This window comes from Gossypium hirsutum, chromosome A12 (assembly GCF_007990345.1).
Source record: "Gossypium hirsutum isolate 1008001.06 chromosome A12, Gossypium_hirsutum_v2.1, whole genome shotgun sequence".
NCBI classification, from domain to species: Eukaryota; Viridiplantae; Streptophyta; class Magnoliopsida; order Malvales; family Malvaceae; genus Gossypium; species Gossypium hirsutum.
This window is the reverse complement of record NC_053435.1, coordinates 3044534-3069974: the sequence shown is the minus strand read 5'-3', so window position 1 is coordinate 3069974 and position 25441 is coordinate 3044534. Positions and strand designations below refer to the sequence as shown.

At 32.2% G+C, this 25441-nt stretch overlaps 3 protein-coding genes across 5 annotated transcripts; all 3 read right to left on the bottom strand.

The window, feature by feature from the left end:
* Positions 1 to 102: 102 nt before the first annotated feature.
* On the bottom strand, positions 103 to 2654 carry LOC107922611 (DNA-directed RNA polymerases II, IV and V subunit 3). The gene is made up of 3 exons (XM_041082492.1): positions 1832 to 2654; positions 1494 to 1731; positions 103 to 713 (listed from the first exon to the last, which is right to left on the bottom strand). The coding sequence occupies exons 1-3, from the start codon at positions 2275 to 2277 to the stop codon at positions 441 to 443; spliced, it is 957 nt and encodes a 318-aa protein (XP_040938426.1). The 5' UTR covers positions 2278 to 2654; the 3' UTR covers positions 103 to 440.
* A 1436-nt stretch (positions 2655 to 4090) lies between these two features.
* Positions 4091 to 6506, bottom strand: LOC107938132 (cyclase-like protein 2). 3 transcript variants are annotated; one of them, XM_016871221.2, is made up of 7 exons: positions 6052 to 6506; positions 5864 to 5908; positions 5432 to 5504; positions 5127 to 5224; positions 4733 to 4803; positions 4505 to 4643; positions 4091 to 4349 (listed from the first exon to the last, which is right to left on the bottom strand). In XM_016871221.2, exons 1-6 carry the CDS (start codon positions 6371 to 6373, stop codon positions 4518 to 4520), a joined length of 735 nt encoding a protein of 244 aa, XP_016726710.1. In that variant the 5' UTR covers positions 6374 to 6506; the 3' UTR covers positions 4091 to 4349; positions 4505 to 4517. The 3 variants fall into 3 exon arrangements, with proteins under 3 accessions (XP_016726710.1, XP_016726693.1, XP_016726689.1); XM_016871204.2 differs by having other exon boundaries at positions 4091 to 4357; positions 4479 to 4643; positions 6052 to 6499; XM_016871200.2 differs by having other exon boundaries at positions 4091 to 4357; positions 6052 to 6484.
* Positions 6507 to 6909: 403 nt separating this feature from the next.
* On the bottom strand, positions 6910 to 10498 carry LOC107938153 (D-3-phosphoglycerate dehydrogenase 1, chloroplastic). Its single transcript, XM_016871229.2, has 4 exons — positions 9630 to 10498; positions 8062 to 8549; positions 7878 to 7973; positions 6910 to 7756 (listed from the first exon to the last, which is right to left on the bottom strand). The coding sequence occupies exons 1-4, from the start codon at positions 10180 to 10182 to the stop codon at positions 7085 to 7087; spliced, it is 1809 nt and encodes a 602-aa protein (XP_016726718.2). The 5' UTR covers positions 10183 to 10498; the 3' UTR covers positions 6910 to 7084.
* Between the last annotated feature and the right edge of the window lie 14943 nt (positions 10499 to 25441).

Genomic DNA, 25441 nt, shown 5'->3' with positions numbered 1-25441 from the left:
AGTTGTAACCACATAAGCTCCTACTGTAGCTGTAGTCACCATTTTTAAACCTAGATGACAACTTGACGAAGCCAAAGGGAAACTTAATCTCGACATACAATAGAGGCGAAAAGCGAAATGCTACTATACATTTCAACCAGCTAAAAGCTCACTGATGAATCACTGGTGGCAAGAACCAACTAAGCAGAAACATAAATACAAAGGCTGATAGTTTGGACAAAGTAATAAGCCACAGGCTAAATCATTTGTCAGTCCATGCTTTGCTGGCTTTTAAGTTTAAAACAGATGGCATATAGCTGACAATTTTCATCAAGGAAAACAAGTAGTCTGTTCTACCCAAAATATCTCAAGAGTTTTAAACAAAAGGAAGTTAGTTAGATGGAAACACGCCTTTTCTGAAACCTACAAATGTCAATGGCTAGTTCTTAATTACAAGCAGATCATCCTCCTCGCATATGGGCACCTAGTTCACCAAACTGATCATCAGCTTCCACAGTATCCTCAGACAGGCGAACCGCATCCAGCTTCTGTTTCAGGATTTCTATAGCATTAAGAACCAACTGAGAAGCTTTGATCGCACCAGTGGATTCAACTGTAAAGATGAAACTGTCTTCTTTGGCATATATCTCCACAAGACCTGGCTTTCCCATAGCTTCAGCTTTCTTTAGCACCTCATCGTCATAGGTATACGCCTCTGGATCAACCACCACAACCTGTTTTCAAGATAAAAATAGAATTCATAGTTAGCAGCGCCCACAGCAGCAGCAGTGAAATAGCATAACCTCCAATTTTTGGCTCACAATATAGGGACTGAAACAATGCACTCAACATACATGAAACATATGATGCTCAAGCAAGTCAGAACAGCTATCTACACAAAATATGAGGGGAAAAAAAGCACTAATCAAACGAACTAATTCCGAAATACTTCAACACTCACTGGCATAATAGTCAGTAACAACATTACAGTATCATTGGAGACTTCCTATAGAAAAAAGGTTTTCAACACAGTAATGGCAGCATAGCAAGCAGGCCCCATTTAAATGAAAGCAGAAAGAAATGTAGTTTGACACCTCGCATCTTTAGCTTTGAGATAAACACAGGGTGGTATTAACGGCCCTAATACAAGGAGAAACACTCCAATCCAGAAACCTAAACTGAAGCTCAAGTTCCATCAATATCCTCATGATTCAGAAAAGTAAAAGGCACATAAGAGGAACTTTTGTAAGAAACATATAAAGACAAAATGCTACTAAAACACATCCACATTTTAAGCTCAAGCAAACTAGAAACTCTAAAAGGAAAGACCTTGATGACGTGCAAAGCAATTCAATCCTCCTATTGGACAGATCACAGATGTAATTAATCAAAACCAGCAATTGCTTTAACAATCCAGAAGCTCTAGTGATAGCCAACACAACCCAAAGCTTAACCCCCAACAATTTCTTTGTTAGAATAGATGTAATGATGTAGAAAGTAAAGGCATAGCATACCTGTTGGGTATTTGGGTCAATGTCAAAGACTTTAGTTGGACTGCTCTCAACAAAGCTTAGCTTCTCTTCAAGCGTCAAGCTTTCCATCAAATCCTCATTAATATGAATCTCAGGTTCATACATAAAAGTCACTGTCGCAGCAGGTGACCATTTGGCGTGATCTTTCCCTATCCCTTTCCTCGCAATTGCCCTCAGCCTCAGCTCTTGCCCTCGCCGTAACTTCACAATAATAATCCCTCTGAAAAGAAACAATTTCAGTTGTACGAACGTCGAATCCTAAAGCCCTAATGCAATTTAAAAACAAATCAGGAGTAATTTACAAATTTAACCCTAAGTACCTAGGCTCAGTGGAATCGTAGCCAGCGTTATCGGTGAAATCGACGGGAACAACAGTATGGTCGGAACTATAGAGATCCTTGCTGGTAACGTCGAGGGTTTGATCGGAAATGCATTTGGCGCGAAGATGGAACTCAACGGAGCAGAACTCGCACTGACCGTCACCGTCGCAAGCGTCACAGTCACGGGAGAAGCGCATAGACATGGCGCGTTCGCTGGTGAGAGGGATGAGACCGAGGCGATGGGCAATGAACTCGTCGTTAAGGACGGAGGAGTTGACTTCGATTTCGACGAGGTCAATAGCGATGGTGGGGACCTCGGAGATCATAACACGACGGAGGGCATTGGCCATGGAGGCATCGGTATCGCGAAGCTCAAATTTAGCGTAGTCATCCTTCAGCTCTCGGATTTTAACCTTAGGGAATCGCTGGTACGATATTCCCTCCATTTTTATTTTTTTTTTAAATGGATTTGAGGTCTTCGGGTCTGCAATGGAAGGAAGCTAAAGGGGAGGGCTTGAGTCTGCGTTCCTTAAAACCCGACTGGGGGGTTTTGGTTGCTTGTCGTGTCCGCTTCTTATTGGTTATTCATTTCATACCGCAACGATGTCGTTTTCTTTTTCCTAATAAATGTACCGGCCTCACCAATGATAAAAGAGACATCGAGAACATTAACGGATTGCGTGAAAGTAGAAATTTTTAAATATAATTTGAGGAGCCAAAGCATCTGCCTATGCCCTTAGCGATTTGCTGACGCCTTTAATCGGAGTTGATGGGAGGAAAGGTGTAAATACATTTCTCAAGACTATTTCATGAATTACAAGTTGCTTTATCATAAAAAATATGTTATAATCTTGAGCTAAAATTGTTCATAAGTTACAACTAAACGAATAATTGCAAAAAAAAAATATAAACAGAGATGAATACTAGAGTTGATTATACAATTCAAAAGATCTTTCGATGTTCACAAGTTTTGCACAAATAGTAACTCACTATGAATAAACCGTATAAAATGCGATTTAGCTTCAACTCATTCACTTAATTACAACTTCATTCTTATACATCATCTAGATCACGTTTTCCATAATAATTTCTCCTTAAAAACTTAGTCACAAATTAAACATGGTAATTGTACTAAAACCAATTTCTTCACATTGAACAAGTAAGTGTTCTCTTATATTCATCAAGAAGTCATAACATAAGTCTTTGAACAGCCGTTGTAGTACTTTGTAAATGAGCTAGTTTGATTAAGAATGAATCTTTTAAATTTCTCCCAAATTAAATCACTCATTCTTTAGTATAAATATATCTTTAAATAATCTAATTATATCATTCTGGGACTCTTGAAAATTGTCGTTGCTTGATTAAATTTCTTCTAAAATTGTAATAACAATATCAATTACTCAAAATCCTCAAAAAGAGTTATGTAAATAATTAAAATACATATGTCAAAACATGCCAACAAATAAAGTAAGTTACACACGTAGTTATAACATTGTATATGGGATATGCGACTGATGCTACCATTTTCATTTAAAATTATTTTTGATCTTATTTCTGTAAACTTAAAAAGAACAATATCAATTGTGTTCTACCTTCCTCAATCAGGTGTACGAATTTAGAAGCACTATATTTTTCAATTACATCAATAAAGGCAAAATTACTTCTAGGACAGTAGTTCTCCATAGCACAGTATTTATTTATTTTTCATTATTATTTATACTTACCGTCTTTGTTTTGCAATAATAATTATCCAACAGAAAATAGAGTTTCCAATGCAACAAAATGTATCCATCAACCAAATAAAAATAATAGTAATAGCAACAAGGACTAGCAACACCAGCATTATCAAGTTGCTGCTCCTCTCTCAAACTCATCACATCCTAGAAAATTTCTTTGATTTGTTCTAAAATTTTGAAGTTATTATTGATGAAATGGTATTTTGTTCTTTTTGTTCAATGATATTTTGTTATTTACTTGAATGAATTGTGGTGGAACTTAATTTAGGTCTAAACTAGGGGACAAATTTCCTTAAATAATGGAAATTTGGTATTGACTGCCACTCTTTTGTATCAGTATAAATTTTACAGAAGAAATGAAAAATGTGTTCCCTTTCACATTTTCTTTAATCATCTTCTTCCCTGTATATCTTCATACCAAAATTTCCAACACAAACATGTAATATATAATTTTGGTTCAGTTGCTCTAAGTATAAACATGAAATCAGTTAACAGTGAATGAAAAAAGAAAAACTTGATGATCTAAAAATAAACAAAAATATAGATTGATGATGTTGCTGGAGATGAAGATTTTCCTGAGACACTGTTTCAACTTACTTTTACAACTATGCAATACTTTAGCTTAGTCTGTTCTCTGATAATTAACATAGTTAAGCAAAATTATCTGTCATGACTCATGAGACTTCAATGTCAGCATTTTATTACTTTTCAATTCAAGGTTGGTTACACAAGGTCCATAAAGAGAACTTCTATTGATACTTCAAACCATTCCTCTCAATATCCTACTCTCCTGCACCAAATTTAAGGCTTAATGAGCATATGCTTGAAGTAGTCAAACCACTATAAAAGAAAAGTTTCAATCATGTAAAACCCATCCCTACTAGTTGTTTTTAGAGTGAATATAACATTACCGGTTTTAATGGTGAAAGAACCTTACTAGGAGAAACGTTTTATGCAATGAGAATGCATCTTGTTGGGCAACCATCTGCACCTACCATCCTCAAAGGTAAGCAATGGACAGTATACTTCCCTGGCTTTATGTCATCAAGGTTTAGACCTTCAACAAGAACAATTTCCTGCAAAAAAAGAAAAAAAAGAGCAGTTCAGTAATGCACAACAACACTTTTTCTCTCAGATTCACAAGGGAAACTTCTGAATTCTTTACCCTCTTCCTTAGAAATATATGATGAGTTGGGGCAGCATCAACATAAGCAGAAACTGATAGGTAATCAAGTCCTACAGTTAATACAGATAGATGGGTTGGTAAAACTATAAGCTCTGCCAACAATGAAGGCATAGAAATGGTTATATTTTCTGTTTAAGAAGATTATATTGAACTTCATTGATTGCCTGCAATTAAATCAGATCAGTCATCTGTGTCACTTTCAGAAGTCAGAGGCCTTGTTCCATTAGTTACTAAGACATTTTCTTGAAGTGACTCATTAACTGAAGTAATGATGGGACCTGACATTTGTGTAATCTTCAAGCCAGAATTGAAGCACTGAATCTATGGCACAAAAAGGTTCCTCTAGTTAACGAGGAAAAATGTAAAATCTTACCTACAAGTTTGATGTCTGTGTTATCAACCAACCATTGTGCCCCATCTTTCTTAAATCCTGTGAAGTCTGAAGCAAACTCCGTTTTATGCATCAGCCTCCTGAAAATGAAAACATATCAACAATTTTAAGCCATTTCTGTAGAACAATACAAAAGTCAATCCTATCAAGGAGCATCACCATTATTAATGACATCTGATCTTGTCATGCTTCAAAAATACTCCTGATAGGAGCCCACTCAACTATATTCGCTTTATGCATATGTAAATGCAGACAAATGAATAGGTGGTAAGTTCATATTGAGTTACCTGTCAGTGTTAAGTGTTTTGAAAAGCACACGATGTACTCCTCTGGGAATTTTCAAGGACTTCATAACTTCAGCTGTAGGAAGCATATTTTAGTTGCCTACTTACTAGAGAACAACACAAAAAGAAAGATCAAACACGATAAACGAGTGTTTTTAACTTGTATATTTTTTCATATATTTGGAAGTTCATACCCCACATTCATGTACTATGTGTTGAACATGCATACTTCAGAGGAAAATGAAAAGTCCGGGTAACATAGTTTATCATCACAAGAAGGGAAAAATTATAAGAGAGAACGTTTATTGCAATAGTCAACCAACATCGGCATCTTGATGCAGGGACTAGAAAATAAAGCATCAGAGCAGGTCTTTCGTTGAAACCAGTTATCTCTACTTTATACTGATATGATATTATCATAAATAACAGGCATACCAGTAATGTTCTTATTTCTTTGAACATCAACTACTAGAACAGGACCTACACAAACAATAAAACAAACATGTGAGGTCATCAATGATATCCCAAGCAAAAACTACTTGGAAACACCTACCAGGTCTAAGGAGAAAAGAACTGGAAAAAGGAAACAATTAGTGGCAGGCTTATGATATAAACCAATTTACCATTAAGAGTTTGAAGGCTAAGGGTTGAAACATCAAATCCTTGTTCATAGTACTTCTGAAAGAAGTGACTAGGAGCATCAACGTGAGTGCCAGTGTGGGTTCCCAATTTGAACTCCGACACATTCACTGTGGACCCATTTTTGATGCTGGAAAGAAGCCAAATGAATTGACCAAGACCCTTCTGTGATCCAAAAGTTGGCAACTGAGAAGTGATTTTGTGAGTTATGTCAAAGATTTTGTCACTACCATAAGCACCATTGGAGAGGATGCTTAAAGTAAATATCCCTGCACAAAGTTGCAGCTGGAGCTTGCTTTTGTTCATGGTGAAGTTGTAAGTTTCAGAGAAAGAACAATCTGCTTACTTGTTTGAGTATATCTTGCCAATATATATCAGATATTGAAATCAATAGGACAACAAAGAGATTGATTATATATGATAATTATTTTCCTTGAATCATGGTGATGACTTGCATTGATTTATCATGAAAATTATTGTAAAATTTTTATATGGCATTGCGACAAACACTGAAAGCTGAAAACTAGCTTCCACCATATCCAGTCTCCATGAAATCTGCCAGCAAACACGCAAGACTAGTCAAGCTGCAAAATTATGGTAATAAAAAATAAACTTGTGCTTGATTGCATTTAGTTAGATTGATTATAATACTACTAAACGTGGAATTTGGTGATTTCTTTTCTTGTATAAAAAGCAAAACTTTTGGAGCACATGAGTTTTAGTCAAAATTTGAAACTTCGGCCGGCCTCGTACGTTTTGAGTATTAACAAACCGCCCAACCCCAAAATTAATCACAAATGAATCACTTAAAGTTCATCAAAAATACATATTTGATCACAATCTGAATCACTTAAGTTCATCTGAAAATATATATTAATCACAATCTGAATCACTCAAGTTCAACGAAATTATTCTTTCTTATCCGAGACAGAACACAATCAATGACAGATTTTCAAAATTTTTTAGTACTACAGGGTTGTAACCCAAGAAAAGGATATGCCAAATGGTACTGTCAACCTACAACTTGAGGAAAACAAACTCTTCAATGGCAGGAACCTCGCCGATCCTCTGTAAAGATCCTTTGCTGGGCTGATCATCAACCCCTATGGCCATCACTGCTTGCTTCCTAGGCGCAATCCTCCCAACGCTCATGAAACTCACATTCACATTCTCCTGCCCCAAAATACTTCCCACCTTACCAATAATGCCAGGCTGATCAACCTGTCTGCAAAGGATAATGCTACCCTCCAAGCTTACATCCACTTGGAATGACCCTACCTTTGTCAAATGGGGAATTCCATCTTTCACCTGTCCTTCGACCTTAATCTCACCCAACTCTGATATCGCGCCGGCAAATTTTGATTCCACGTTGGCAATCTGAACTTGGATGGACTCTAGTGGACACTCAGGTGAACCATCTATAACAATGCGTTCCTCCGTAATCCGCAGTCCTCTTTGTTTAGCGGTGTAATCAGCATTAACTAGGTTCACATAAACACTGGAAATAGGCTCAATAAGCCCCTTGGTGATCATCGCACGGAGCAGCCTTGTGTCAAGGTCATCAGGAGCTCTAGAGGAAGCATACGACACTTTCACATTTTTTACACCACTTACACCTGCTACCAATTGGACAGCCAGCCTCCCAAGTTTTTCAGCAAGCTCGACATATGGTTTCAACTCTATTAGAACCTGCAGTGAAAGTGAAGCACATAAGTAAAACATTAATCCTAAATAACTAGAACATGAAGAAAAGTAAGGCCACATCAACAAGAAAGTACTCAAGGCAAAACTAAATGAAGTCATTGTGTACCTCAGCAGGAACCATTGGTGCATTGACTGCAGTCGCAGCAAGTTCCCCTTTCAAGGCTCCAACAACAGCTTCGGCTATTTCAATAGCCACTCCTTCCTGCAAAACATAACAATGCTTAATTCAATAACATCATTCAGAGACAAATAAATATGGACATAATTCATTGATTAAAGAATCAACTCACTTGAGCTTCTATTGTACTGGCACCAAGATGTGGAGTCACCGTAACTCTCTCGTGCTGAACCAATTTGCTGTCCTGTTTCGGTGGCTCCTCAGTGAAGACATCAAGTGCAGCCTGAGCTACAATTCCAGCATCCAATGCCCTCACAAGAGCATCTTCATCAATCACTCCCCCACGGGCAACATTAACAATGCGAACACCTTTCCTCATCTTAGCAAATGTCTCATCATTGAGCATTTTATTAGTAGCAGCGGTGAGAGGCATGTGCAGAGAAATAAAATCTGCAGTGGATATGGCTTCCTCAAAGCTCACCAGCTCCACACCTATAGCACGAGCTCGATCAGCTGAGGCATAAGGATCGTGGGCAATAACATGCATGCCAAGCCCCTTGGCTCGCCGAGCTACCTCTGATCCAACCTTTCCGAAACCCAAGACAGCAAGTGTCTTTCCAACAAGGGATACACCTACATATTTGTTTCGCTGCCACTTCCCTGCATCACAAAAGATACGGACAAGTTGAAATTTGTTTCCAGAAACATCTATCATGAAATCACTTAAGCAGCCAATCCTAAACCCTTAAAACTATATTACCAAAATCAGGACAAAATATCTACATCAAATCACTTAAACAACTTGCTTGTTTATTAAACTATGAAAATGATTACATTGAAAACTTGTAAATGTGGTGATGTCATCTCACTTGTGTCACGTAAATATGAACAAACATTCTCGTGATTGGTGAAAACCAATGTCAATTCCTATAAATCTCAACTTAATCACTCATTTATTTTAACAACTCTATAATTTAATTACATAAATAAAATTATTCAAAATTACAGACTTTTTGTTTTTAAATTTTAATTTTTTTTCAACTGTTTAATTAATTTTTCACACCAACTCAGCATTTTATAAGTTAAATAGATAATAGTTATATGGTTAAAATATGCTTCAAGTCCTTGTACTCTTTACAATTTCAAACTTAGTCATCCTATTTTTACTTTTATTTTTAAAAATTTAGTCCATCTACTTTTTAAATTTAAAAATTCAGATTTAATTTTTAACTCCATTAAAATTATTTTACTAAAATCGTTGATGTGACACTTTAAAATATAAATTAAAAAAACTCTAACTAATAAAATGATGTAATAATAAACAAAAATTTAATAGAAGGCTTTTAACCATGCTAACGACTTGCATGTTTAAATCTGAAAAAATAGAAATACTAAATTCTTAAAAATAAAAGTAAAATGATTAAATTCCAAATGTACTAAGAATTAAAGGACTTGAACATAATTTAACCTAATTATATTTATATTCCATTAATTCAATCAAAGCATTGAAGATTGAACCCAAAACATCAAAGCACGGAAGGAAACATTATTATATGCTTTGAGATGGTGTTAGCAAAATTATTAAGATAAATCCATAATTACCCTCCAATCTAAATATTTCCAATATTTAAGGATGGCACTGAATTAGTAGCTTAGAAAATCTAAACACAAACGACAGATCTAAGCAACCCAAAAAGATTATAAGCACTGCAGAAAAAAAAACCACGAAATCATTCTCACCAGCCTTCATGGAAGCATCGGCTTGAGCTACGTTCCTAGCCATGGCAGACAAAAGCGCGATCCCATGCTCAGCCGCCGCCACAGTGTTAGCAGTAGGCGCATTGACGACCAAACAGCCATGTTCGGTGGCGGCGGCCAGATCCACATTATCGATCCCAACACCAGCTCTCCCAACAACTTTCAATCTCCCGCCAGCTGATTCAAAGACCTCGCGGCTGACTTTGGTTCCGCTGCGCACAATCAAGGCATCGCAAAGCGAGATCTTGGTGCAGAGCTCTTCGGGAGAGAGGCTGTAAGAACAGTCCACGTTGGCGAACTCCTTGAGCAGCGTCAAACCCGCTTCGCCAAGTTTCTCGGCGACGAGTACGGTAGGTTTGCTAGAGATAGATGCAGCGGAAGCTGTTATGATTAAGAAACGGCGTTGCGGTCTAGAGGAGGGGCGCGAAAACCGCAGGTTGTCACGGAAGGAGACGGAAAATGCAGAAGGAAGTCGGGGTTTAGAGGAAAGGGAAAGGGATGGGTTTTTGAGGGCTGGGGTTTTGAAAGAAGCCATGATCGATGCTTGAAGAGAAGGGATTTCCAAAAGAGATGGAGGATCGGCAGAGGACGGAAGTGGATGCAGCGAGGAAAGGCCAAGGAAAGTGGGTAATTTATATTTTGGTGGGATTCGGTGAAGAGAGTGCGAAGGGTAGGAGCGTGTAAACACGCGAATGAGATGAGAGGGGGGAGAAATGATGGTCTTTTTCCACTGAAAATGCCAAAATGGTTTAGAAGAATTTTGGTAAATTTTGGAAATTTATTTCCGGTATTTCTCTTGCATTCCAAGTGTTGAGGAAAGGAACACATGAAAACTTTTTCAGTAATTTTGTTACTCAAAACACAGTGTTGGCTTCTCACGCTTCACAAGGAAAAGTTTAGTTTCCAAAGATGAAAAGTTTAAAAGTAAACGATGATTATTATTGAAATAATTTAATAATTTTCTATTATTAAAGCGCCCCTATTCCTAACCATTTTGGCAGTTTCGTTGATGCCAAATTAGGCTATGGTTAAACCATTTTATTAGTCCCTATACTTTGATAGACTTTGAGATTTAGTCTCTATACAATTCAAAAGTTAAAAATTCTATCCTCCTATTTTTTAAATTTAAAAATTCTAGTCTAATTGGTAATTTATATGAGAATTTTTCAACTTTAACATGTTTATTTTTTGTCAAATCATATGAAAATAGTTTAATCAATGTGCCAAGTTGATAAATTTTGATGGAAGATACTAACTGTGTTAATTATTGGACTGAAATTTTTAAATCAGAAAAATATGAGGAATTAACTCTTGACTTTTTAAGTATAGATATTAAATCTCAAATTTTGTCAAAGTATAAGTACTAACAACATATTTTAACATTTATTCTCTTAGGTTTTCTAAATCAGTTTCGATACTTTGGATCTTTCTTTGTGTGGAATTTTGATCGGGTCATTACTTGATGCTTTGATCAAATCTTGCTGTTGTCTTTTTCTTAACGTTTCTTTTAGTGGAAGGTCCAAAAATATGATTTAGAGGGGCCGAGGTGAAGTGAAGAAATTTTTTGGGGGCCGGAATTAAATTATATATTTTTATGATAGTAAAAATATAATTTCTCCATTCTAATTGCCTATATATTTATAATTTTTAGAGGATTAAATTAAATTTTTATCATTTTTAAGGAAGTCAAAGTGTAATTTTATCATTACTAATTTAAAATTTTATAAATTATAAAAGACTTAAATAAAAAAATTTCATTTTAGGGGTAATGGACAGCCCGTAGATCCACCCTCGACTCTTTAATTTGACTTCAATAATTTCGTGTTTTATAAGTCGAAGTAGAAATTTATCCTTTTTACTTTTTGGTATCTTATAAATACTAACCACTTATTATCAAGCTTAGGATATCTAATTTACCTAATCAAAATTTTATTTCAAGTTTATGATTATGAGTCAACAATCTGGCAAAAGCAATATTATATTATAAGAATAAGAGTAACAAGTATTAAAAAAAATAAAATTGTAATTATGAAATTAAAGTGTTATGGTTTAAAGAGTGAGAACAATCTCCTTTTGTATTGGTCTATGTTATGTTGGAATTATTTTATTTTTAAGTGACCAAAGCACTTTTCTAGTGAATGAAGTATGGTTTTCTTTTTAAAACTAGACGAAATATGAAAAGGAAAGGTGGGGTGGGGTGGGGTGGGGTGGGGATGGGATGGGATGGAGGAATCTATATACAGTTTAATCATTCTTTACTTTTCTCTATTTAATATTATCTCCTTACTGTAAGCAGATACTTTCACCGTTGAGATTCCACAGTTTTCTCATCATCAATAATTGCCACTTAAAAAAAATCATTTTTTATGTTTTTTTAAGTTTAGCATGTAATAGTTTAATTTTCAGTGGTATCGGAACAGTGATTCGATATCATTAAATCCGAAAAATGAGTAGGAAATATTATTAATTTAGTGAGTATAAGTTAAATGTGAAGTTAAGAAAAATTTTGAAATAGTGAAATGTACTAAAAATATATATATTAAAATAATTAAAATTGAAAACGAGGTATCGAGACCTCGGGAATTTTAAATCGAGCCATAAATATTTTTATAAATATTTATGGAGTGTTAATAAGTTAGTATTAAAGTTTCGTCAAGAAATTTTAAAGTACTGATAGCTAATTGAACAAAAAGGACTAAATTGTATCAAATGCAAAATTATGGGAAATGATTAAATAGCTTAAATGATAAAAGAAAGAGGGTTTAAAAAGAAAATAGACCCAAGGTCTATTTGGGCTGGACAGCAAGAGCATGAAATCACCAAGAAAATAAGGGTAAAATTGGAAAATTGCAAAATTTACTTAATAAAACTAGGACTAAAGTGGAATTATCTAGATTTCTCTTTATTTTTCTGCATTCTCATCAGAAAAAACACCATGGAAGAGTTCCTTTAAGCTGGTTTTTCATATTTTTACTGCAAGAAAGTCCAATTATTGATTATTTCTTGAAATTTTTGTGTTTTTGTGACTTTTACAACTAGGTCCATTTGTTGAATTAATTAGTTCTTGATTCTATGAAAGAAATTGAAAGTTTCTATGAATATGTGCTGGAAGTATATGATGATTTGACATAGAATTAGAGCTTTAAATTGTTTATATGATGATTTTATTGAAAGAATTGAATAGAAAGTGAATGTTTGGGACCTAAATTGTAAAAGAGTTTGAAGTTAGAGTTTTATGTGGAAATTATAAATTTCAATAGTTATGAAATAACTTATAATGTCTAGGAAAAGTATTAATTGAGAAATTTAGTTTAATTGAGGGGTTAATTAAGTAAGGACTGAATTGTATGAACTGTGAAATTTGGGACAAAATGAAAATCAACATTTTGCACTAAAACAGTTTTGGACAGCAGCAATAGTCTAACTTTGAAAAATCTCCAAAAATTGTATAAATCTAATTAGAGAATGAATAAAATATGAAATTAAAGCTTATTGAGTCTAGTTTCTTATAGAAGAAACAGTGTAAGTAATGGAATTATAAATCATGAGATATAATAAGTTTTGTGAGACAATGTCAGAATGATTTCGGGTTCCCCTGTTCTGACTTTGGAAAATCATCAAAAATTGGATAAAAATAATTAAGGGATTAAATTTATATGTTTAAAATCCTTAAAGAGTCTATTTTCAATAGAAATAAGCGGGAACATCATCTAAATCTCGTACGATGAGATAATTAATTCTTAGTGAAGAAGGGTCGGAACTGTCAGACAGCAGAACAGGGGCAACTTTAAAGAATAAACTGTACTTATTGGCTAAACCAAAAATTCTGAAAATTTTATGGTAATAACATAAGTAAGTCTAGTTTTAGGAAAAATTAGCGGATCTTAATTTCGAGTTCTTTAGCTTAAGATATAAATAATTTAGTGACTATGACGCAAATGGACAGTTTTGAATATATATAAGTAAATAGTGAAATTATTGATAATGTTACTTGTTGCATGTTATATAAATTAAGGATGTGGAATGGAGAGGAGGAGGAGGAAAATATGTATGAATATTCAGCTAGCATGGCTAATTTGTATGTTTTAGGCTCATGGACTAAATTGAATAAAAGTAAAATTTTATGGGTAATTTTGTAAAAAAATGTTAGAAATGACCAATTTGCATGAAATGGATTATTTTATTATTTAAATTACAAAATTGAATGAAATTATTAATTTAGCTCAAGATCAGGGAAAAACATGTTTTAAGGATTAAATTGAAAAGTGTTGAAATTATAGAAATTCTGACATTTTATAGAATTCATAGGTTGTTATCAATTTGTGTGAGAATAACGGCTGGAAATAAGGATTAAATTATAATAATTTTATTTTATTTTAACCTAAGGATGAAATCGTCATTAATTAAAGTTTAGGGGCAAAATGATAATTTTGTTTAGAGCATTAGTTGAATGTATTATAACATGAGATAAATGAAAACGACGATCAAATTTCTTTATAAAGATCCGGATGACTTGAATACGAGACTTGAACGTGGAAAAGAAAAGATATCGAATTAATGAAATATCTGATAAATGAATCGGTAACTCCGGTAATGTTCCGTAACTCTATTCCGGTGACGGATTCAGGTTAGGGGCGTTACATAGCCATTTTAATTTTCCGTTTAAAATTTTGTTAATTTTTCAGATTTTTTTTTAAAAAAATTGCGCTTTTTTATCTCATCATTCAACTATTAAAATTTTTAATTTAAATACTAAAGTTTTTAAAGAAAATTTAGTCACTTTGGTGTTAAATCTTTAACATCGTGATGATGTGGCATTTTATTTTCTGAAGTGGTATTTATTTCTTTTCTTCCATTTTTTCCATGCACAAAAAAAAAATTGGTTTTTTTTTCCATGTTATGTCGTTGTTGCCACTAGAAACGTTGTTCCCCTGCATCTTTTTTGGTCACTTTAAATATCGACGAACTCGCCTCATCATCCTCTACCACTCTATTGGTTTAGATTTTTCGAAACTCTCTTTAAAACTTATGAAACTTCAACCTAAAGAAAAATAACTTTGATCAACATGGACTGAGTTATATTGCTTTTCTCGTTATCAACCTCCCCACTATTGGGATTTAGAGGAATATGTGCTAGTGTCAAGAATCAAGGAGTCTGAAAATGGGTAGCCTTCTTTATTTTTTTGTTTTGAAGGTTTATCAAAATTTAGGGGTCTGAAGTGTCTCTCGAAGAATCCCAAAAGTAAGAAGCATTCTTTCAAGATGAATAATGACCTATATCAAAACCAACCCCATTAGACGGCCACCAGCAAAGATCAAACCAAGATAAGTACGAAGCTTTGGCTTGATTTTTATCATTTTTTAGTATGTTTCAAAAGAAACCAAACCAAGAAGAAGAGAGAGGGAGAAGGGGAAATGTTTTGGTGCTAGTTATGTCATGAACAACGATCAACAATCGAAAACAATCAAACGGCAATAGAGGAAAGCTTCAAGGTTTTTGGGGAGGAAATGCCACGTCATCACGGTATTAAAGATTTAACACCAGGGTGACTAAAAAAAATTTGAAAACTTTAATGATTAAATTGAAAATTATGATAATTAGGTGACCAAGATAAAAACATACTAAAAATTGAGTAACTAAGAGGTGGTAGCTTCACCGATGAGATTTGAGAATTTCCTTTATCATAAAAAATTGCGGATTTTTTTAGAGTTTTTTTTTTAAAAAAGCCACTATTTCAAAAAAAATAATCATTTTTAGATTTTTTTTTGAAGTTTAGGCATTTTAAATTATCTTTTTATAATTTTGTTACTTTTTCAAAATTTCTTTCATGATTATAATTTTTAAAAATATTTTTATAATTTCAAAAAATAAATTATTAACTTTTTAAGTTTTGTTATAAGTTTATGATATATTTTTTTTCTTGAATTTAACCATTAAAAAAAATTCTAAAAGAACTAAATTGATATTTAATTTAAAGACCAAATTAACTATTAAGCCTATCAGTTAACATGCCACATCATCAGTTAGCCATTGAATCAACAAACAAGTGACCAAAATGTTAGAAGTAGATAATATGAAGATCATTTTAGAACTTTTTATAGTTAGGTGATCAAAATAAAGAGTTAATAATAATTAGGTGGCCAACAATGTAGTTTACCCTTTATTTAAAATTTAAATATAAAGTTTGTCTAATATGAAAACCTTTTGAATAGGTTTGCCTTGTCCTTTATTTGTAACATCCCTCACTCATCTCGATGTATGACATGAGTGGGAGGTGCCATTGGATCACTTTCTTAACTTGTACAAAAAAACCATAAAATATATCGTTTTGCAACATTTTAATATTCTTTAAATCGATTTAACAAAGTTTAGAAAGATACAAATATGATTGGAAACTAATTTGAGTCATTAAATACCCTTATGTCCAAATCATAAATCAAGTGTTTGAAGTTGTTTAACTTAAATTGAGGTCTTTCGGGTTGAGATAGATAGAAGTTTTACAATAACTTAAAACAATTTAAATAAAATTATAGACATAAGATGAAATCATTTTGAAGGCTGTAAAATCATGTTAGAACCAGTTAGAATCAATTTATAGGTGTTTGGGATCAAATACGAATCTCCGAAGGCTCAAAAACTCCAAAATAGTGCAGTGGCACTATTTAGAGACCTATGTATCGATACCTAGGGCCTTAGGTATCAGAACTTAGTCTTTGTACTATTGAATTTTACATTCTACCAAGTTGGATATCGATACGCATGGCAAGATACCAAAATCTAGGCCCGTAAAACTAAAAAATGATCACAAAACACTTAAAAGCACCTTCAAGCAACCCATATGTACAACTAAATCCCAAATCATTTAGAACACAATAAAATAACTCATAAAACTTATATTCATTTATAAAATATACTCAACAAGAATTAGAGGAAAACTTACACATAATCAAAGTTAAATTTATGGCCACATATCAACATGAATCAAATAATCACAACTCTTTATATGGGACTAAGTATTTATGTACTCTCATTTTGCTACATATTCTATACAATATTATAAGTTCAACCTTTTTCTATTTTGGAGTGGTGATGTGATGCCACCAAATCACTAATTCAACCTTCTTAGAAACGATTTTCATTTACGTGTTTAGAGCTATTAATTTGTTAAGTTCAAAAATTTAGTGAACACTCATGAATATCCTACTTTACCATTAATTACACTCGGTGTTGAGTCTTTTACTAATCACGGGGTTTTCACTTTGAATGTTCCACTTGTTAATAAGGGTTTAGTTTTTTTAGGGTGAGCATTTAATCGAGTCGAGTCGAGTCGAATTGAATCAAGTTAAAAAATTTTGTGTTAATCAAGTATCCTATTTTAACAACTAAACTCAATTTGAAATTTTTACGAATTGAGTCAAAAAATTTTGAGTTAAGTTGAGTGAAGTTAACGAATCTTATTATTTTTACTCAATGTTGCATTTACATGAAGTGATTATTTAACTGGTAGACGAATTACAAGATTATTTAACTACATAAGTAATGTTGATGAGTAAACATTTATCAAAACGATGTAGTTTTGCCTTTTAACTTAATGATTTTGACTTTTGACTTTTAACTTTAGAAATGGTAAACATTTATCAAAACGACATAGTTTTACCTTTTCTTATTCGGATTTTCAGATAACTTAAATTGTGTAATTCATATTCGAGTTAAATCAAAAAATTTGATTTTTTTATTTGAATTGATCCGAATAACTCAATTAACTCGAATAATTCGAACTATTTATTTCAAAATTTGAATTTTTCGAATTTTTTTTATTTCAAAGTTTAGATAGCAATATAAATCCATAAAAAAAGTATAGTTACTAATTATGTAAAATTTAGAAAAATAAACTTGATGGAATTCGAACATAAAATATCAAAATTTTAATATCGTGATTTTACCATTTTAACCAAAAAATTATTTATTAATATTATTAAATTTTTTTATAAACACATTTGTTATATATATTGCACTCATCATCTCATGAGTTTGCCCTAATCTAATTTAAATATGAAACACATCCAGTAAGTTAATCTAATACTTCATAAGATAAAATATATTCAAACAAAAGTTAATTAATATAACCCAACAGAAAGGTTGGTGAAGAAAAATAGCGAGAAAGCGAAAGAAAAAGAACGAGGTTGAGGACGCTCTTTAAAGTCGCGTGTGGAAAAACTTGCAACCTTTCAAACTTGCTAGAATATTCGCTGATGATGCTATTGGCTATTGCTATGGTAGATCTCTTTTTAGTAAAAAAAGAACAAACGTGGCAGAATCTAGGGCCGGTTTGATGAGTCCCCCACTCCAGTCCGTTTGCCAGTTGAGTTGCTGAGTGACATGGTGAATCGGTCCGCTCCGTCCTCGATCAAGAATTTTTATTTTTATTAGGTTTAATATATTATCTGCATTATTCGATTCAATACTTATTTTTTTTAATTTAGTACATAAGTTTAGCTTTATTGTTTAATTTGGTACCTAAACTAAACAACATCATGTAGTCTAATAAATATTTAACATGTATGCTATAGAGATGTTCATGGGCTTGGTCGAGCTGGGCCTAACTAAAATTTTAGGCCCGTTTGTTAGGCCGGAGCCTAGCTCAAAAAATGGGCCTAAAATTTTGTCCAAGCATGGCCTGATAAAAATGCTAAAACTCGGGCTGGGCCCTACCGTGTTAAATTTTTTTAATATTATTATTTTATATTATTTTTAAAAAAAATATAATACTTAAAAAGATTAAAAAAATTAAAATAAATGTTTCTTAACAAATTGAAAATAAATTTTTTAAAAATATGTATACTTAAAATAACACTAACATAGGTGCAACTTAACAAGTAAATACCTCTAAAATAGTAATAAAATTAACAATAAAACAAGAGTTATTCAATATCCAAACAATAACAACAACAACATAGTAGCAATATAATAGTGAAAACAACAAGAAAATAGCAAAAACAACAATAAGAAAACAGTAAAAAAATTATTTTTTTTGCATATTCGGGCCGAGCTAGGGCAAAACAAAGCCTTACCCGAAGCCCAACCCGATTTCTAAACGGGCCTAATTTTTTGCTCAAGCCCATTTTTCGGGCCTATATTTTTACTCAATCCCCACTTTTTGGGCAGGCTTTCAGGTCTGGCCACCCAGCCCAACCCATGAACAGGTCTAGTATGCTCTAATAAAAAAACATAGGTACTTAATTGGGACAAAAGAAAAACTCAAGTGCCAAATTGAACATTTAAACCAAATATAAGCCATCTAATAGCATGTGCAAAAAGAAAGAAAAGGATAAGGGCAAATTGCGCCTTCAATCCCTAAAGTTAGTATTTAACTAGACAATTTGTGCTATGTCAAACTTTCGTTACATTTATAATGTCAGGTAGACCTCATTATAGACCGAGCAACCCGCCCAGGCTAGAAGGTTCGCCTGAAAAGTGAGAGGCTCAAAAAATGGCCTTGGACAAAAACTAAAGTTTATTTTTTAAAATGGGTCGAGCATTGGGTAAGATTTTTTGACTCGGCTTGGTCCAACCTGAATCTAGCTAAAATAATATTTCTATTGTTGTTTTGCTGTCACTTTGCTATCATATTGCTACTATTTTATTGTTATTGTTTGGATATTATATAACTCTTATTTTATTGTTAATTTTGCTACTATTTTAGAAACATTTGATTGTTAAATTGCACATATCTTAGTGTTATTTAAGTATAAATATTTTTTTAATGTATTTTCAATTTGTTGGAAAGCATTTATTTTAATGCTTTTAGTGCATTTTGTTAAATTGCACATATTTTAGTGTTATTTAAGTATAAATATTTTTTATGTATTTTCAATTTGTTGGAAAGCATTTATTTTAATGCTTTTAGTGCATTTAATGTATTATATTTTTTAAATTTATTTTTATATAAAAATAATATAAAAAATTTAATACAGGCAGACCAAGTCAAGTTTGGGTTTAACATTTTTTTTATATAGGTCGAGTTTGAGCAAATTTTAAGCCTATTTTTCAGGTCGAGTCTAGACTTATAAAGAGGACTTAAAATTTTACATCAACCCAGCTCAAACCTAACCTGACCCATGATCAGGTCTATGATAATAACATAGTGGCTAAAATGTTACAAATTAATAATGTTAATGACCAAATCACCAAAATATAATTTAAATTATATATAAGTATCTATTTTTATAATTTACCTTGATATTAATTATAATTTAAAAAAGTGACACGATGTGAAAGATAATATAAAAATATGAAAAAATAAAAATATTATACAGCGTATCAATAAAATATTTAAATATAAATAAAAAAATAGATTGAAATCTCAACACTAAAAAAGAATCTAAAAATTCAACCAAACCGACACAATTAAAACTTCATTGACAATTCAGTGCTTTATTGCGAAAAAAGAAGGTACAGTATGAGATGCACGTGAAAATGATTCTTATCGCCGCATAAGCAAATCAAGGAAAGATCCCTGCTGTATGAAACAAACTACTGAAAAGAGTTTAGTCTTTGTTTTTTTTAGAAATACAAAAAAAAAAAAGAGAACAGAGTATTAACTAATAATAAATCAAAAACTTAAAACACACTAACAATGGTATTTGCTCAACCTTTTTTTTTTTTAATTTTCTAACTATTTTTCCTTCCAAACAAGTATCCAATTTATTTAACCTCTTCTTTTCTTCTTATCCAACGTAATGCCAAAGGAGAAACAAAATGCATGATGTTGTAATAGTCGGATCGATGATTTAACAAATTTAATCAGTCAAATATTAAGTTTTAATTAAAAAAATTGCCATATTGAGGAGGTCGATTCTTTTGAGAGAAGTCTCTAAAATATTGTTTGCAAGCTAGTCAATCGATCTTTCAACAATTAAAGGTGTTATCATTTGGTAGGGGTTTTGTCTCTTATACTCTACCAAGAGCTAGCGTACCTTGAGAGGGCACCTCATAGGCTCACAAAGTTAGAGTGCCTTAATTGGACCTACAAATCTCAAGAGAAAGGAGTCAGGATAGGGCGTGGGAAGAATTATGTATTATATTTAGGGGCGAAGCTAGAACAATTTTTTATGGGGTCGAATGAAATTTTAAATTTTTTATAGTCTATATGTCTATAATTTTTAAAAGACTAAATCGAATTTTTATAATTTTAGGGGGTCAAAATATAATTTTATCTTTACTAATTTAAAATTTTTTAAAAAATTTAAAGGGCCTAAAAATAATTTTCCATTTTAGCGGGACCAGGGCCCATGCCAGCCCCCTAAATTTGCCTTTGCTAATATTGACCTCTCCCTTAAACTTTGTACATCCACCAATTGAGGCGTTCTCGGATCTATGAATCAAGCCCACCCGATAGCCTCTTAAGGCACATTGGTTCTCGGTAGAGTATAAGAGACAAAACTCCCAACAAGGAATAATACCTTTAGTTGTTGGGGGATGGATCAATTGTCCAATAGACGACACTTCAAAGGTTTCTCCTGAAAGAATTGACCCCTTCAACAGTCATATAACAAGTTTCATTTTAATCTGTCCAACAAATTTAACCATTTGTTCAAGCATAAAAAATTTCATAAAAATAAAAAAACAATAATCCCAAATAAATAATAATAGAAACATAAGTATAAATTACAACAACAAACATAAATTATGAAAATTGATTTAATTCAATTCTTTAATTTTTTTAATAGATATTTTTATTTCTTCAATTTTATGGTACTAACTGAACCAATGGGATCTTCAATTTTGCATTTCATCAATCAATTTAGTCTGGTTTTGACAACAATTAATAAAAAATTAAATTCTACTATTAGTCCATGTGCTATGTATAAGTTGTATATTTAGTCCTTATGTTTTAATTTGGTCATTTTAGTCCCTATACTTTTGAATTTTAATCCTAACCAAATGGTAGTTGTTAAATTCATTAGGTTCTGTTACTCTAAAAAACTTATACATCATACATATTATCACATGTGTAATATCATGTCAGCTTGATATTTCAGCATATTACTAAAAAGATCAATTGATGAATTGGATGGCCATCGATTATGTGAAGACTAAAATTTTGAAAATTGAAAAATATAAGGACCAAGAATGATCCAATTGGAAAACATGAATTAAATTTGCAATTTGATGGATAGTACAAAACTAGTAACAAACTTTAACCAAATGAATTTAAGTACTACCATTTGGATCAGTATTAAAATTTCAAAATTTTAAAAATAAAAAGACTAAAATTGACCGAATCTAAAAATAAAATGACTAATATTACCCAAACTAAAATACCAAGTAGAAGACTTGCCCTCTATAGAGATAATACAAAATAAAATATTCAACAAAAATAAAATAAATATCCTAAATTAACTAAATCACCTAATAATAAAATATATTTTAAGGAAAAAAATTAATAAAATAACCACTTATTTATAATTAAGTTCGGCAAAGTTGACTTTGTACCAAACCTATCAAGACACCATAATCAAATATAGCTCACAACCATAAATAATCTTTTATTCCTTTTCTTTCTTTCTTCTTCTTCTCAACTTAAGTATCTTATTGACTCGTCTAAAGTGTCATTAGATCTTTTAACGCGAAGAAGAGAGATGAGACCCAAGCATTTCACTTCAATTACTACTCTAAATAACTACTAGCTCTAATCATAAATATAATAATCAACAAAGTAATTGAATTACTTAGAATGCCACTCGAACTATTAACACAAAGATAGATTACAACTCAAGTAACTGACCTCGATTACTCAATCAATCACATTTCTAAACTTTACTCATGATTTAAATAAATAGCAGAGTATATGTAGCTTTATTTTTCTTCTTTTTCTTTTTTTGTAATTATTTGTGGAAGCAAACAACTTATTTATTTTAAATAAAGTGTCTAAATAGTTTTAGCAAAACACAAACTATCATGAGGATAAAGTGTTTCTTGCAAGGACTAAATTATAGAATACTTTCTACCTAATGTCTAAATACTTAAAGTGCCGAGAAAGAAAATTTTGAACTACTATCAGACAACAAAAGCATGCAAGGAAGGCGAAAATACAAATTATGCATTAAGGACAAGACAAGTTTATTGACCTTTACTAAGCCTTGGGCACCACTCAGCCCAACCAGAAGAAAAAGAAAATTATCGACATAATTAACAAACTTCATCACAAGCAGGAACAATTGTGCAACAAATCTTAATTTTAGATCTCCCCCGCTTAATCTCACATTATCTACATGTGATGAAAATTGCAAAAACAAAGAGAAATAAAAGGAAAGAAAGGTAAAGAAGTTCCGCACATGCGATGATGGGACTCTACCGTAATTGCCAACGTCTTGGGGGTTGTGTTCATTAGGAAAAACACATTGGGTTAATGGAATCAAGGTGCCAGGAGCAACTAGTAATAAAATAAAATAAATTTGGTAAAAGATATGGCATGAAAATGTCTTACTCATGCATTGCCTCCCATAAGCGTCTTTGTTTGGTGACGTTGGCTCACATTGCCCATTGGTTCAGTTCATGTTAGATTCTTGAAGTTACAGCTTTCACTGTTTTTCTTTGCCTAGAAAGAGATAATTGAGATGGTTTAATAACGAGTTTAGCTCGAAGGGCAATAGTATAGAATGAGCGGATGGTAACTTCAAATTATTAGCACTATATTCTAAATGCTTTATTTCCCCATATTAGTGGTGTGTTTGGTTGCACGAAAAAGTGAAAAAATAAAAAAAAAAAAATTTTAAGTTTGTTTGGTTGGGAAGAAAAGTGAAGAAAAAAAATAGGAGGGATGATTATTTTCCATCATAATACATAAAAATTAACCATTCCAAGTTAAAATGATAAAATAAGAGAGATATGTATATTAGTTCAAAATTATACAATCCTCAAATGTTTTCTATCAAGCAATGAATAGAAAGAGAATATAAATTTCTTCTATTTTTTCCGTCTCTCTTAAGAAGTACGCTTATGAAAAAAGATTTATATTTTTCATCATTCTAGTTTTTCACCCCTTTAATTTTTCATAAAATAAATTTATGATTAAATTTTAGTATATATATTCATAAACATATTTATAAAAAGAAATACTTAATGACTCTTTAAAAAAAAATTCAACATATATCGAAATCGTAAATAAACATAATCATAAAAGAATATGTATATGTAGGCCCACATGTGGTATGTGCACATGGTGCTCAGAAAAAAAAATTCAATTTTAATTTACCTTTTAAAAATATAATATATTTTTGTTTATAAACAACAATCATATAAATATAAATTTAAAATCAGAAAAATGAAAATAAAAGGCTCAACAATGGTTTTATGATTATGATTGTGAAAATTTGAGCTTCTAGGTTCAAATTATATGAATTTCATTGAATTTGAGGTTATTAGTTGAATCAGTTAAATTAAAAAATATATTAAAATTTTAAAAAATAAAAAATCAATTCAATTGTTAGTTTAACCAGTTCGTACTACTTCAATACCATTCTCCGGACAAATACCTTAGTCGATTTCTGATTCAATTGGTCCAGTTTAAAAATAATTAATTTTCACATTTATTTTGATTTAATCTAATGTATTCGGTTATTGTAAGATAGTTCATCTTGATTATAGTTATTCGAATTATATTTATTATAATTTTATTTATAAATTCTTTAAAAAAATTAGTCGTTGTGGTTATAAAAATTAAGTTTTTAATATAAAAAATAGTTCGAGCCACGTAAATCTTACAAAACCTATACTTTATAGCTATAATAATAATTAAAGTTTGTTAAAACATGAAATAGGGGGTGGTTTGTTATCGCGATTCACATCGTAGGGGTTCGACGAGTTACACGTATAAAGGTGGTTTACACTATGAAAGGTGTGGAGAGTCCCTAAACTTGGAGGTTACAAGGAGTCTCATAAACTTAGATAGTTACTTGGGAGAGATTTGGCAAAGCTTAAGTAGGCCTCCTGGAGCTCCTTTTGTTCTTGTAATGGAAAGGGTTTTTATAGAACAGGGGAAGCTTTGACGTTGGTCTTGCTGAAATGATGCTCTATTATATATACGGTGGCTATAAGAGCATGGTCATTTCATTAGGATGTGAAGGTAGTGTGTGGAATGAGTATAACAATTATGCCCCACTTGAGAGTGAGATCATAAAGTGATTTTCTTTGGGCGATGCTTTTTAGTAAGGTGTTTAGGTTATTTTATTGTTGTGGAAGATATTCATAGGCTTTAGGGGCGAGTTTGGTGAATCACACCTGTCATTTTGGTGATAATATGCAATAGTATTATGCTTAAGAAATACATGAGAAGCAAATTTGGCGAATTAGAAGGGTGCGTTTAAGTAGATAATGTGGAAATATAATGATATCCTCCTTTAGAAAGGAATGCTTGAATAAATGAGATAGATATATAATGAACTCTTCAATGAAGGGGTTCACCTGAGTGAGTTAACTCCGTAATAATAGATATATAATAAACTCTCTAATGAAGGGGTTCATGTAACACCCCTAACCCATATTCGTCGCCGAAACAAGGCTATAGAGTATTACCAGAGTTTACAGATAAATCGAGCCAAAAATTAGTATTCACATTTGATAATAATCATATAGTCCCTTAAATGGACCCTCGAAGTCCAATATGAACAGTAGAAACGATTCAGGACTAAATCGAAAACCCTAAGAATTTTTCGCAAATTTACAAAATTTTCCTTATATACAATGTCCACACACCCATTTGGTCTAGAGGCACGCCCATGTGATTAGGTGG